The sequence below is a fragment of the Myxine glutinosa genome, chromosome 1, assembly GCF_964187855.1.
Source record: "Myxine glutinosa chromosome 1, kmMyxGlut1.1, whole genome shotgun sequence".
NCBI classification, from domain to species: Eukaryota; Metazoa; Chordata; class Myxini; order Myxiniformes; family Myxinidae; genus Myxine; species Myxine glutinosa.
Window position 1 is genome coordinate 147687141 of NC_136261.1, and position 16133 is coordinate 147703273.

The following is a 16133-nucleotide window of genomic DNA, read 5'->3' on the forward strand; positions in this document are numbered from 1 at the left end:
ACAACATTTGGGTAATGCGATTCTGAAGCAAAGAGCTGAAAATGCTGTTTGTAAGAGGTTTGGGCCAACATGAATTCATTCATTTTAAACAAAGGGCACATTTAAGGTGCGTGTGCATAGCATGTATATATGCCAAAGTTTCAGAGATACCAAATTCATTTGCGATGAAAAAATGATGATAGCTGTGTGTGTATGTGCATGAGAATACACCCCAATCTCGTCAGAAGTGCAACACCACCTAACAGTGGTCACCACATGTAATGGAAGCTACTTGGTACAAACAAGCTCATGGGACTTTGGCATTGCTCAACGAATTGTAAGAATCAATACAAGTGCAAGTGTTTGGTAACGCATGATAATACCGCGTGGCTTCTTCCAATGAGTGCTCACCTGCGGAGTTTGGAAGTCTCCAGCATATTAAAATCAGCCACTTGCACACTGAATAAAGTGGTTTTCCAGCATGGTTAAGAAGAGTTCATGGACCAATAATTCTGGAAGCTGAACTTTATACCCCCTCAAGGTGGTTACATGACCATTAAAAGGGCAGCAAAACAACAGGACAGGACGACATACAAATATTTTCACAACAGTAATCAGAACCGGTGTGTACCACGGTTTTAGAATAGGTACACCGTATCCCTGCGTGTCGTAAGAGGCGACTAAAAGGGTTGGCGTCAGGAAGGGCATCCGGCCATAAAAAACATTGCCTCAAAAAGAGAACCATGGCCAATTACAACGACATATGGGCAGGGTACAGCCCAAAGTACCCCATGGGGGACACCACTCCCCTCGTCAAAACTCAAGGTGGGGAACCCGATCGAAGCAAGGGTGGAAATCACTCCATTTATGACGACGAAAAGTCTGATACCCGACGTGGAGACCGGTTTCTGAGATTTGGGACATGGATTGTAGGGACAATGACAGGGAGATCAGGAGAAGTGGGGGAAGTATTGGTCAGAAGAAGAGTGGACATATGTTGTGTGCAGGAAACCAGATGGAAGGGAAGTGGTGTGAGAATGGTGAAGGGTAGGTAGGGACTGAAATACAAGTTTGTGTGGCAAGGGTGCCCAGAAGGCGTGAATGGTGTTGGTGTCCTGTTTTCTGAGGAGTTTGTAAACAGTGTGGTGAGTGTGACGAGAGAGAGTGAAAGGTTGATGATGGTGAAAATGATGATTGGAAAGCTCTTGGTGAACGTCATCTCGGGATATGCTCCGCAGGTTGGTCGGAGCGATGAAGAGAAGGACAAGTTCTGGTGTGCAATAGAGAAGCTGATGGAAAACGTGAAAGATGAGGAAATTGTTGTGGTAGGAGGAGACCTAAATGGACATGTGGGAAGGAGTATGGACGGTTTTGAGGGAGTTCATGGGGGTTACGGATATGGTGTGAGAAATGGAGAAGGTGAAAGGATTTTGGAGTTTGCTGATGGAGCTGATTTGTTGATTTGTAATACTCAGTTCCAGAAAGAGGATAATAAGCTTGTTACATACATGTCAGGTGGGTCGACGACAACCGTTGACTACCTGATGGTGCGTAGGCGAGATAGGGGGCACCTCCGGGACACAACGGTGATCCCGGGGGAGGACGCTGTTTCACAGCACCACTTGGTTGTCTGCGACATAAGGTTGAAAGGCGTGAGGAGAGCTCGGCGGGTGAAGTACCAACCGAGAATGAAGGTGTGGCGGTTGAAAGAGGTGACAGTGAGGGAGGCATTAAAAGAGAGGCTGAGTATGGTAGAGGATGATGTGGTTGAGCTTGAAAGTGGTTGGAAATCAATGAAAGATAGTCTGTTGGGAGTCGTTGGTGAGGTATGTGGATGGACAAAAGGACCACCGAGGCACTCGGCAACATGGTGGTGGGATGATGAAGTTGGAAAGAAGATTGACGAGAAGAGGAAGAAGTTCAAGAAGTGGCAGAAGGCGAAGGGTACGGGGGCAGAAAAGGAAGAGCATGAAAGTTATAAGGCAGCCAGGAAGTCTGCAAAGAAAGAGGTAGCAAAGGCGCAGGAGACATGCAGGAAAATGTTCGGAGAACGCTTGGATTTGGAAGAGGGTCAGAGAGCGGTATTCAGGATTGCAAAGCAGATAGCGAAAGAGGTGTGATGTGATGGGGTTGAGTTGCTTGAAGGATGAAGTGGGACAAATCGTTGTGAACGCAGATGGAATTAAAGAAAGATGGAAGAGATATATGGAAATACTGTTGAATGCAGAGAATGAATGGGATGGCAACATAGAGAGTAACCCAGTTTTAGGACCGGCAGAGTAGATAACCGAGAAGGAAGTTGAGGAAACGATAAAAGCAATGAAGAGTAGAAAAGCGGGAGGGCCGACGGGCATTGTGGGAGATATGTTGAAGGCAGCGGGAAACTGGGGTGTGAAGAGAATGACAGAGATCTGCAATCTGGTGGTGAAACAACAACAACACAACATGCATTTTAAGGCCATTTTCCCTGCAAGAGCGGGGGTTAGCCTTGCGGTCCGGTCCCCATGACAATGTTCCCCATTTTGCCCTATTTTCCGCATCTCTCCTTGTTAACCCCCTTGCCGCATTTCTTCTTTGACCATCTTTAGCCAAGTCTTTCTCGGTCTTCCCCGTCCTCTACTTCCTTCTACATTAATTCCCATCACTCTTTTCAACCAGTCACTTTCATCCTTCCTCAACACATGACCAAACCATCTCAACCTGTTTCTCTTCACAGCATCCATCACAGGCTCTATTCCCATCATCTTTCGCAATTCATTATTTGTCTTCCTCTCTCTCAACGATACTCCACACATCCACCGAACCATTCGCATTTCCACCCTTTCCAGCCTTCGTTGCTGCTCTACGTTCATTACCCATGTCTCACTCCCATAAATCATAACACTTCTCACACATGCAGCATACACCTTTCCCTTCAGCTTCAATTACACTCCCCTCCTCGTCAGCACGCCACTCAGTTCCCGAAACTTCTTCCATGCACATCTCACTCGAGCAACCGTTGCCGAGTCTGATCCACCTTCTCCATTCAGCATGTCTCCAAGGTAACAAAATGTTTTCACACCTTCCAGCTTCACGGGATCTCCAAGATCCAACTCAACATTTCCTCTATCTGCAGCTCCCTATGTGCACACCTTACACTTGAATGTAGCTGCCACACTGGTTAATGACACTCTCAAACCACTACATTTTTGATGAACCCACTCAGCGCACATTGTACATTGAATGGAATTCACTCCGACACCCTTCCTGCACACAGCACACGGCCAGTTTCCAGTTCTTTCCACCTCACCACATCCTTCACCACTTGCCATCACCTTCGTTTTTCCGATATTCACCTTCAGACCTTTTGTCTCCATACATTCCTTCCACTTGTTCATCTTCTCCTTCAGTCCATCTATACTTTCTGCAATCAACACCAGATCATCTGCATACAACAACTCCCACAGTAAACCCTCCTTTACGTTCTAAGCCAGCACCTCCATGACAGCTACAAATAGTAGTGGACTTTGTACCGACCCCTGATGCACTCCCACCTTCACCTCAAACTCACCACTGTTCCCGCCCTTCGTCCTTACAGCTGTGTGCGCTCTTTTGTACATTGCCATCACTACTCTGATCAACCATTCCTCCACTCCTAACTTCCTCAATGCCCATGTCACAACTTCACGTGGAACCCTATCGAATGCTTTCTCCAGATCAACAAACCCAAGAAACAACTTCTTCCTCTTCTCCATGTACTTCTCCTGCAACTGCCTCACAATGAAAAGCACATCTGTCGTTCCTCTTCCTGGCATGAATCCAAACTGCATTTCGTCAATATTCACTTTCTTCCTTATCCTCCTCTCCAACACCCTTTCCAACACCTTCATTCCATGCTCCAATAACTTTATCGCTCGATACGAGCCACAGTCCAGAGGGTCACCTTTCCCCTTGTATAGAGGGGCGAGGGTACTCAGTTCCCAATCCACTGGAATGCGGCCTTCTTTCACCACCAGATTGCAGATCTCTGCCATTCTCTTCACACCCCAATTTCCCGCTGCCTTCAACATATCTCCCACAACTCCCGTCGGCCCTCACGCTTTTCTACTCTTCATTGCTTTTATCGCTTCCTCAACTTCCTCCTCGGTTATCTTCTCTGCCGGTCCGAAAACTGGGTTACTCTCTATGTTGCCATCCCATTCATTCTCTGCATTCAACAGTATTTCCATATATCTCTTCCATCTTCCTTTAATTCCATCTGAGTCCACAACGATTTGTCCCACTTCATCCTTCAAGCAACTCACCCCCATCACATCACACCTCTCTTTCGCTATCTGCTTTGCAATCCTGAATACCGCTCTCTGACCCTCTTCCGAATCCAAGCGCTCTCCGAACATTTTCCTACATGCCTCCTGTGCCTTTGCTACCTCTTTCTTTGCAGCCTTCTTGGCTGCCTTATAACTTTCATGCTCTGCCTTTTCTGCCCCCATACCCTTCGCCTTCTGCCACTCCTTGAACTTCTTCCTCTTCTCGTCAATCTTCTTTCCAACTTCATCATCCCACCACCATGTTTCCGAGTGCCTCGGTGGTCCGTTTGTCCATCCACATACCTCACCAACGGCTCCCAACAGACTATCCTTCATTGACATCCAACCACTTTCAAGCTCAACCACATCATCCTCCACCATACTCAGCCTCTCTTTTAATGCCTCCCTCATTGTCACCTCTTTCAACCTCCGGTTCAACCTTCTTTCAACCTTCATTCTCGGTTGGTACTTCACCCGCCAAGCTCTCCTCGCACCTTTTACCCTTATGTCGCAGACAACCAAGTGGTGCTGTGAAACAGCCTCCTCCCCCGGGATCACCTTTGTGTCCCGGAGGTGCCCCCTATCTCGCCTACGTACCAGCAGGTAGTCAACGGTTGTCGTCGACCCACCTGACGTGTATGTAACAAGCTTATTATCCTCTTTCTGGAACTGAGTATTACAAATCAACAAATCAGCTCCATCAGCAAACTCTAAAATCCGCATTCCAGTGGATTGGGAACTGAGTACCCTCGTCCCTCCATACAAGGGGGAAGGTGACCCTCTGGACTGTGGCTCGTATCGAGCGATAAAGCTATTGGAGCATGGAATGAAGGTATTGGAAAGGGTGTTGGAGAGGAGGATAAGGAAGAAAGTGAAGATTGATGAAATGCAGTTTGGATTTATGCCAGGAAGAGGAACAAAAGACGCGCTTTTTATTGTGAGGCAGTTGCAGGAGAAGTACTTGGAGAAGAGGAAGAAGTTGTTTCTTGGGTTTGTTGATCTGGAGAAAGCATTCAATATGGTTCCACGTGAAGTAGTGGCATGGGCATTGAGGAAGTTAGGAGTGGAGGAATGGTTGATCAGAGTAGTGATGGCAATGTACAAAAGAGCGCACACAGCTGTAAGGACGAAGGGCGGGAACAGTGGTGAGTTTGAGGTGAAGGTGGGAGTGCATCAGGGGTCGGTACTAAGTCCACTACTATTTGTAGCTGTGATGGAGGTACTGGCTCGGAACGTAAAGGAGGGTTTACCGTGGGAGTTATGGGATGCAGATGATCTGGTGTTGATTGCAGAAAGTATGGATGGACTGAAGAATATGAACAAGTGGAAGGAATGTATGGAGACGAAAGGTCTGAAGGTGAATATCGGAAAAACAAAGGTGATGGCAAGTGGTAAAGCATGTGGTGAGGTGGAAAGAACTGGGAAGTGGCCATGTGCTATGTGCAGGAAGGGTGTTGGAGCGAACTCAATTCAATGTACAATGTGCGCTGAGTGGGTTCACCAAAAATGTAGTGGTTTGAGAGGGTCATTAAGCAGTGTGGCAGCTACATTCAAGTGTAAGGTGTACACAGAGGGAGCTGCAGATGGAGGAAATGTTGAGTTGGATTTTGGAGACGGCGTGAAGCAGGAAGGTGTGAAAACATTTTGTTACCTAGGAGACGTGCTGAATGGAGAAGGTGGATCAGAATCGGCAACGGTTGCTCGAGTGAGATGTGCATGGAAGAAGTTTCGGGAACTGAGTGGCATGCTGACGAGGAGGGGAGTGTCGTTGAAGCTGAAGGGAAAGGTGTATGCTGCATGTGTGAGAAGTGTTATGATTTATGGGAGCGAGACATGGGTAATGAACGTAGCGCAGCAACAAAGGCTGGAAAGGGTGGAAATGCGAATGGTTCGGTGGATGTGTGGAGTATCGTTGAGAGAGAGGAAGCCAAATGATGAATTGCGGAAGATGATGGGAATAAAGCCTGTGATTGATGCTGTGAAGAGAAACAGTTTGAGATGGTTTGGTCATGTGTTGAGGAAGGATGAAAGTGACTGGTTGAGAAGAGTGATGGAAATGAATGTGTAAGGAAGTAGAGGACGGGGAAGACCGAGAAAGACTTGGCTAAAGATGGTCGAAGAAGAAATGCGGGCAAGGGGGTTAACAAGGAGAGATGCAGAAAATAGGGCAAAGTGGAGAAGATTGTCATGGGGACCGCAAGGCTAACCCCCGCTCTTGCAGGGAAAATGGCCTTAAAATGCATTGTTGTTGTTGTTGTTGTAGTAATCAGAACCAAAAGTGCAACGGAAACCATTTTGTCATCGTAAATATGGGATCTAAACATGCAAGCATAACTTTAAAATAAATAAAAAATTCAGTTCCTACCTCGATAGGTCGAAATGACTTTAAATTCATTCTTGTCCCAGACTTTTATACTGAGTGCAGACACGTCATCATAGTCAGAATATTGCAGAATTAAAGTGGAAAAACAAGTACAAAAGCAGACCCCTCTAGTATAATAATCGTTAATCAAAGCCAGATGTGATCATTGAAATTACACTCCCACAAAGGGTGGAAATATTTGCAGAAAACAGCTTTAAAATTAATACCCTTGACAAATTTTGGAAAGATAAATGCAAAAAATATAGAGACCGTACAGGCCATAAGTAAATAAATGGAAACAAACAGTGAGAATGTGCAGTTTATTTATCAGTATGAAGTGGGACACCTGCTTTCAGACAATACAGCATCAATTCTGCATGGGATTTGACTGGTCCAAGTTTTGCACATCTGAAAGAGACACCATTACTCAATCAGAAAGGCTTCCAAGTTCCTTGAGGAACATTCGTCAGGGATATATGCTCATCAGCTAATCAGCTTGGTCTGGAGAATCGACTCACAATGGCTCAAAAATATGTAAATCTGGTGATTGCTCAGGTCAGAAAAGATACTTTACTTCATTCTCATGTTCTTTGAACCAGGATTTAATATTTACAGCAGTGTTTAATTGTCTTGGAAAATGACACTTCAGGAAACAAAGTTTGCGTCATTGGATGCCATTTGATCACCGAGGGTGGCCTCATCGTTGTGGTGAAAATGACGAAGAAGAGCCTTCGTAGGCATGGAGCATCTTGGATGCTTATTTATGGGCGAACGCTCGGTGTGCGAGAGAGTCAGTATCTTGTCTGCTGAACGAGTTATGCTGAGATGTGCCCTGGTTCTTCTTGGTAAGGAGAGACTGGGATTGATGACTAATGCCTTAGAATACTTGATTTTGCTTTCTAATGCTTCATTTGCTTTGTCGGACTGATGAAATTATTGTCTGTTGTGTAGGATGCCAAATATCGATTTCAATAAAGCCTCGTATCCTGAAATGAGGTCTGGAAGCTTTTTCAATACAATCGTATTTATCAGCTTCCTCTGCCATGCACTGGAATAAATCAAACTTAAATATTTTCACGCCATTGCTGCCCATATCATTGCAGAGCCTCCTTCATGCTTCCGCTAGTAGAGTGCAGTTTGGGTCGTAGGCGTTCTTGAGCTGTCTCCAAACATTGACTCGACCATTTATTGGAAGTAGGGTGAAGGATAACTCATCTTCAGACCATATTACATTTCTACACTGCTTAAAAGCCCAGGCCTTGTGTTCCATGCAGCACTTTTTTGCAGGATAACACATTGATTTTCATAATCAAGGGTTCGCATATGACAGCTCTGTGCAATGAAACTCCAATTTGTGCGCATGATGAGATGTTTTGATAGAAATTGGTCGGGTTAAGTTTGTATTCAATTCTGCCAACACTTTTGCAATTTGTTGTCCTGGGATTTTTACTCAATTATTGATAACACACATCTGTCCCGATTATGCAGCTTAAGCATCCAACCACTGACAGACTTACTTGTTGATCTTTTTATTTATTTATTTATTTCCCCCCATGCTGCCATTACTTTCGAGAATCTTCCTCTCAATACATTAAGCGGTTTTGAGCTTATGGTCACAGAACAACTAACCATGCGAGCACTAACAATTTGTCTGCTTTCAATGTCACACTGTCTCTCATTATTGGAAATTACATCTAAATCTAACAGCAAAAGGGCATTTATTATGTAAATTTGCAATATTTGTCACAAGAGTAAACATTATTATGTAGAACTAGCCAAAGGGCCATGTCTACGACACGCACCTCAGTACTGTTCCTCTAAAACAGGTCATACAAGCTGTTTTACTGTTTATAAATGACCCAACTAGGTTATAAATGACCCAAAGGGGATGTGAGACTATTGTACGTGTGTGCGTGCAAGTGCATGCGATGCATCTCTATAGTATCGGTTTGAAAAAATGGTTCTCTGTCACAGCTTGTCCGATCGATGTATACTGTCGGACCCCACTATTCGCGGGTGATAAAATGCGACCTGTTTCTCTATTCGCGGAAAAGTGTCCCGCAAATTCACGTGTTTTTTGTTTCCTATTCGTGGCCGTATTCCACGAATTCGCGGTTTTTCAGGGGAGCAAAAAAAAAAAATTCACGAGCCGTTAGCTTGACATATGGTATTTATAAAACCATTGCGGATTAATCGGCGGCCTTCGCAGGATTTGCCTCGCCATTCGCGGATTGGTCCTCTCTATTCGTGGATTTTAGCAAGCCGGAAAACTATCCCCCCTTTTTCCATTGAAACAATGCTCCGCTATTCGCACGTTTCACTATTCGCGGATTTCCCAGGAACGTTTCCCCCACAAATGGAGGGGTTCGAGGGTACATATAAAACTTTATACGTAGAAGGGATTCACCATGAAGAATACTTTATTGCTAACTCTGACATCATAGGTCACGTGGTATGGCAGCCATATTGGATCTCCGAAACAGCTCAACGAAAAAAAAATTTAAACTTGGCATACGTTCGCTTGGCATACTTGGCATATCATGACAATGATGCCATCGGCGACGTGGTATTCCAGCCATAATAGGTCGAATTGAAGTTCTTGTCTGAAAAATCTGAAACTTCATACATCTGATCAATGACCCTATGTGAATACATAATTAAATTTATGACATTCATAACCCATGCCAATAAACTATGTGACAATTTGGTGCATGGATGATATGGGTATATGGCCCATAATAGCAGTGGGCCATAATAGTAGCGTTCAGTTATACCCCCTTTACACAGGGGTGGCGATCGTTGAGAGATCGTTGAGCGATGAAAAAATCTCAATGAGCGCCCAGCGATCGCCAAGATCTCTCAATGATCTCTCAATGATCTCCAGTGATCTCCAGTGATCTCCAGTGATCTCCTCAAAGTTTTGACTCGGTCCAAAACAATCTCTCAACGATCGCCAAGGGAAGCGATCTCTCAACGAACGCTCAAGGAGCGCTCAACGATCTCATCGATCTCCCAATGATCTCTCGGCAATCTTTCAATGAACGCCAAATTTTTCCACCCCGAAGGTAGAGATGGCTGAGTGATCAGTGAGGGATGTTCAGTCATGGTGGCTGAGTTTTCCCTCAGCTCTTGCATCAGTTGGCTGTAGTCACCAAACCGTAGCCTTCTTGTTTGTGTCAACCAGGGGCGGACCCACCAGGTTCTTGGTCTCCTTCTTCTGCGCCTCTGCCTCCTCCTCCGGACGAGAGCAATGGCCATCTGGTTCTGGAGAAGTGCTTGGGGACCTAGTAGGATGGCACCATGTATCAAAGCTTCGTTGTTCATCTTGGACTCTTGACCTTCTGGAAATTTTTCTTCTTCAACACTTTGTCAGAGACTGATGGAAGAGCACTAGAAACCTCTCATATATATATATATACCCAGAGGCTCCCTGTCGCCCAAGAAACGCTCAGCAACCTCCTTGGTCGCCCAAGGAACTCTCAATGATCCCTCAGTGATCTCTCCTGGTCTCTCAGTGATCTCTCTTGGTCACACAACCAGCACTCAGCAAGCTCTCAATGGTCGCTGCAGGAGGCTTAGTCTCCATTGATATCTCAAGGATGTTTCAATGGGCGCTCAATGATCGCCAAGGTCGCTCAAAGATCTCTTTCGATCGCCATGAAAGTTGCCGAAAATTGAATTTTTGATCGCACAACGAACGCACAAGGATCTCCCAAACATTTACACAGAAACGGCTTTTTCGAGGCTTAGGAGATTGTTGAGAGATCGGGCCAATTTTTGATCGCTCATTGGTCACCCAACGATCTCCGTGCTGTGTAAAGGGGGCCTTAATGATGGTAATTTTGTGCAGAATGAACGCACGAAGTGAGACTACGTGCTCCACGAGTACCGTTCAACATCGATTAGTTTCAAAGCAAGCCTCAAACAACTCGGTGGCATTATTTTTGTCTTGTCTTTCCTTTTATTGTCCAACATCTGCATATTATTTTATTTATTTCCATTGTTTGCTACATTTTAATTAACATTTGCTTTAAAGGAAGGACAGCATGGAGTACAAACAGCCTTTGCTGCAAGAGATGCAAATGGCAAGATTCCGTGTAAGGCTTTGTCACCCAGGTCAGATACTATCCAGCAAGGGGTCCGTCATGCACAGCAAGAAGCTGCTCCAGCCCTTTTTGTTGAGTACATCACTCCTGGGGCAGAGCTTATGCCTTCAGATGCTTGAATCATTAAAATAGATCATAATAACAAATTATAATCTGCCAAAGTGAAATTATTAATTGAAATACAGCTTAATCCAATCTTCTTTTGCAACACAAACATGAAAATTTATTCAACAATCTAATTTGGTTTACAACTAGGAGGGAGAGAGTCCTGTAAGAGAAAAAGAGTGAGGGAGAGCGAGAGAGCGAGCAAGGGAGAGGGAGAGGGAGAGCGAGAGAGAGAGAGAGAGAGAGAGAGCGAGGGAGAGAGAGAGAGCGAGGGAGAGAGAGTGAGAGAGAGTGAGAGTGAGAGAGAGCGAGAGAGAGAGCAAGAGAGAGCGAGCGAGAGAGAGCGAGAGAGAGCGAGCGCGCGTGAGAAAACATTTGTGTAATGTGATTTTCTTGGCTGCAACAATAATGGTCAAAGAAAGGGTGAAAGCATACCTGCCATCTAAACTGCCTGACACAAGGGTATCGACCCCAACTGAAACACTGCACACCAAGTCATCATGCTCATAGTGGCTGGCACAGTTGGTCAAATAAGAGTCGTTCTCTGCTAACTTCCATAGCTCGAGAGCACCTGAGGGGACATTGGTAGATGAAAGCAATGAATTTTCAATACAACGGAACGGGTAAAAAGCAAGTAATCCAAAAAAAAAAAAAAAAGATAAAAAGAAGTGCACATTACAGGTTACAAATAACAGAGAAACTCGACTGGCAGTACAGAGAAAGGACAAATGCAGGATAACAGCTAATGTGCTTGTTACTTGATCCAGCTAATGTGTTAGTGTTGCTTGTTCCAGCTGTTAAGGCATAGAAATAGGAAAAAATTAATTACTTGTTGACAATCATAATTCTACTTAAAACACAATCATAAACACATGCCTCTCCTTTTTCATAAGCTTTACCTGACATTTGTTAACTTAGGCAAGGATAGTGAACTTTGGGGGGGGGGGGAGAAGATGAAAGGGGATTGGGGATGGTTAATTTCTCCATTTTCAAAGAACCACAAAATGTAAGCAAAAGTTAAGAAGGACACCTACCCGTGTCAGACGCCACAACCACAGATTTTTCCCCCAACCAAGCCACATCAGATAGGCCCGCCTCAGTTTGCACACCAGCTGTGCAGTGAGCTTCCTCAGGAGCCCGACTTGCTTCTTTATACACCCAGATGGAACCCATCCAATAACGACCCGTGAGTGCCGCAGCACCGAGAACCATGGCTCCATCTGTGCACACACGCACACGAACCCCAGAAAGGACATTATTCAAATTAGCCCCTTTACGCAAAGATTCTGCGCAATTCACATTTCATTCATCTTTATTTATCGATGGCAATTCAAAGTGCATAATTTATACTCGGTCACCAATACCATCTTGAAATGAAAAAGAAGTTTGATGAAAACGTCGATATGCAAATTGCACGAGCATTATTACTACGTCAATTAGCTAATGAGGGGCCCTAATAAAAAACCTCTAAAATAGACTGCTTGAAATCAAAGGCAGTAAATAAATTAATAAAATAATTAATACTAATTTTAACAACCACTGTCTGATAAAAGGTTCACATGAAAAATAGGTAATTTATTCATTCCTGTACTTCAGTGCGAGGGACTAAGATTTAGAATTGTCATTGATGGTTTACTAAAGAAACTAGAACAAAAAAGTGTGGATCATCTTCCAGTCACTAATTAATGCTTAAACAGCAAGCACCCATTATGCATTGCATGCCACCATTTTACTTCAGTACCTAAAACACATTGACTAGAGAGTTATTAATAAAAGTGAGAATTCTGCATTGGATTATCATCCTTTTTTTTTTTTTTTACGGGATTGCTACTATAATTCACTTCTATGACTTCTAGAGTTTCAACACCCCCTAATCAGGCAACAACGTCGACCTCTGGTGTAAAAATTGTAACCGAGGCCAAAAGAGCACCAGCGCACTGCAAGATTTGCCAATGTCATCAGTGCAGAATACAAATGCTGGCATATACTATAACTCTCTCCCAGCTGACGACCACAAGTGATACAATGAAGATTAAAGAGATCCATAAGAAATTCCACTGAAGGAATTTTCAAAGGACAAGACAAATTGGCCAGATGTGATATATAGATGTCATGAATTACCTCATCTTCAACTTTTCCAGTAACACAAAAGACGAGATGAAACACTTTCAAGAAAAGGAAAAAAAAGAAAAGAAAAAAAAATCAATGGAAAGATACAACTTATTTCAAGATGGCTGGTTGGATGATATTCTGTACCTCAAGGGAGAATGTTTTCATTCGATAGCTGGTAGTTTAATCAATCCCTTTTTAAAAACAGTTTATCAGTTGGTTTTTTTGCAGAGGAGGAAGAAGGTGGTCCATTTTAAAACATTGGATTACGTTTTAATAAAGCTTTTGATGGAATTGAACAAAGCCACAGTGTGTTACAATATTCATGAATAAAAAATAAAAAAAACACCTTTAGAGGCCATTTTTCCCCCGCAAGGCGGGGGTTGGCCTTTTCGGGGACCGTGGTTGTTGTTGTTTTTTGGTCCCCTTTTTGAAGCAATGTTTTACGGCCGGATGCCCTTCCTGTCGCCAACCCTTTTTGTCGCCTTTTTACGACAAGCAGGGAATTACCAGTGAACTGGTACTCAATTAGCCGACCTCGGAAGGATGACAGGCTGAGTCAACCCCCCTGGCGTTAATTCAGCGATCGACCGGGATTCGAACCCAGAATCCTTGGTATCCTAAGCTGGCATCCTAGCCGCAAGCCCAACACCAGCATAATATTCATGAATAAAGAAGAAAAAGTGATCGAAATGCTGGTGTCCTGATTCTTGGTGGCAAACCACTTACTGCATGTCAACCAGGGGAAATAGCAGGAATTCATTTTGCTTAAGTGTTCGTGGGGGACATGATGACTTTAATAACTAGAACAGCACTCGGGAGAGCGCATACGTCCACCAGGCTAAACAGTGTATCTCACTGATAGGACGGATCTGCATCAGGAGCATTTGTCCTCGGAACGCACCAAAATCTAATCGGCTTCTTCTTGTCACCTACCCAACATATATGCACCAAGGTGTCACATTCCATCCACAACTTTGTGAAATATCATGATGTGTGTGTGTATATATATATATATATATATATATATATATATATATATATATATATATATATATATATATATATATATATATATATATATATATATATATATATATATATATATATATATGTGTGTGTATATATATATATATATATGTGTGTAGATATATATATATATGTGTATATATATATATATATGTATGCCGATGGGGTATACCGGTATGCCGATGGGGTATGCCGATGGGGCGGCCTTGGGGAACTCCAGCCTGAACAGAAAGAGGAGATGAGAGAAACCCATTCAGGGCCACACGTTGACTACGACCAGAGAGGAAGTCCGCCAGCCATGCGTGGAGATTTCCATGGATACCAAAGGAGGAGAGTTTGGTGAGCAGAGCGGGGTGCCAGACCGTATCGAAGGCACGTGATATGTCGAGGGAGACAGCTCTTATTTCCTGTTTGGCATTGAGGACCTCCATCCATTGTTGAGACAGCAGAAGCAGCATGTCCAGAGTAGAGTGACCTGGTCTGAAACCAAATTGATGATCAGAGATCAAGCCATTGGAAAAGAGGAAAGATTTCATATCCAAAGCAATTATGGATTCCATGACTTTGTTGATAATTGGGAGAAGGCTGATTGGTCTGTGGTTGCTAGGATCTGTTTTTGCACCTTTTTTGTGTAAAGCGATGATGTTGGCTGATTTCCAAGCAGATGGCAGTTGACCTTTAGCAAAAGAGAGGGTGAAGAGAACAGAGAGAGGGAGTGAACGAGCGGAAGAACAGGATTTTAGGACCCGTGGGCTGATGCCGTCAGGTCCAGTTGCAGAATCAGAGTCGAGGGTTGACAGAAACTTTCCCACCTTGTCAGGAGGAAAGGGCACGGAGTCCAGGAGCAGCTGGGTACGACTGGTACAGAGAGGGATGGGTTTGGGACACAAGATTTAGAGGCAAACACAGAGTTGAGGCATTCAGCTTTTTCACGTGCGGAGTCAGCTGTGTAGCCGTTTGAGGTAAGGGAGGGGAAGGAGGGGGAACAAACACCAGAAACACATTTGACCAGACGCCACCAGGATTTGGAAGAGGGAGACAGATAAGAGAGTTCGGTCTTGAGAACGGAGAGATATTGTTTCCTGGCTCTCCTGAGGGTGGACACACACTTGTTTCGGGCTTTCTGGAAGGAAATGAGATTTCCTTGCGTTGGATTTGCTTTCCAGGAGATGAAGGCAAGTTGTTTCTGTGCAACAGCCTCACCACAAGATTCCGTGTACCATGGACGGGAGGAAGGGTATGACAACTGAAGACGAGATGGGATAAATCTGTGCATGAGAGAGAGCAATTTACTTTGGAAGAATTCCCAGGATGAGTTGATGTCAGAGGTGGTAGAGATGGGAGACCAGTCCAGATGATTTATGGCTGCTTGAAGACCGTGCCAGTTGGCCTGAGTGAAATGCCAGACTCGTCGACGCTGAGCAGGCTCCCTGAGAATGGTCAGAGAGATGTCCACTTTAACAAGCACATGATCAGATGAGCCGATTGGAGCAGAAGAAGAGCAGCACACATTTTCAGGGAAGTTAGTCATAACCAAGTCCAGAAGAGAAGATGCTCCATTGACTGAAATCCGGGTCGGGAAATTGACAGATTGTGTCAGTCCAATTGAGTCAAGTCCTTTGCTGAGGAGCCATGGCTGGTGAGAGAGGTACCCACACCCAGCCAACTGGCATGGTGACAATTGAAGTCACCACATATGAGGAAGAGAGAGTTGGGATGAGTAGATAGAAGTTGGTCCATATTATCAGACAGCGAGATGTAGATGGAGTCATCACTGTTTGGTGGACGGTACAAAACACATATGAACAAGAGGTGGGAGCGCAGGGGAAGCCGTAGCCAGAGGTATTCCTGGGGGTGAGGTGGAGAGAGTGCAGTGCAGGGCGAGTGAGGAAGAGAGTTTTTGATAAAGATAGCAACCCCACCTCCAGGACGAGGCTCAGGTCTATCATACCGGAGGAGGGAGTAACCCGGGAGAGATACTAGGGAATCAGAGACATCATGAAGGAGGAAAGTTTCTGTTAAGCAGATCACATCTGGTTTGTCAGAAGCAACCTGTATGGAGAGATCAGTTAAGTTTGAACGAAGGCCCCGGATGTTTGAGGTCCATACTGTTAATGAAGAGGAAGGGGGAGCATCGGATACAGAACAGGGGGGAGG

At 44.5% G+C, this 16133-nt stretch overlaps 1 protein-coding gene across 2 annotated transcripts in view; it reads right to left on the reverse strand.

Moving 5' to 3' along the window:
- Positions 1-16133, reverse strand: part of WDR77 (WD repeat domain 77) — a 118922-nt gene that overhangs the window by 91025 nt on the left and 11764 nt on the right. For both annotated transcript variants that reach the window (XM_078777913.1, XM_078777916.1), the window contains exons 2-4: positions 11873-12058; positions 11274-11409; positions 6631-6680 (exon numbers count right to left, since the gene is read on the reverse strand). In XM_078777913.1, the coding sequence (XP_078634039.1) occupies positions 6631-6680; positions 11274-11409; positions 11873-12058 (372 nt within the window). The remainder of the gene's footprint in view (positions 1-6630; positions 6681-11273; positions 11410-11872; positions 12059-16133) is intronic.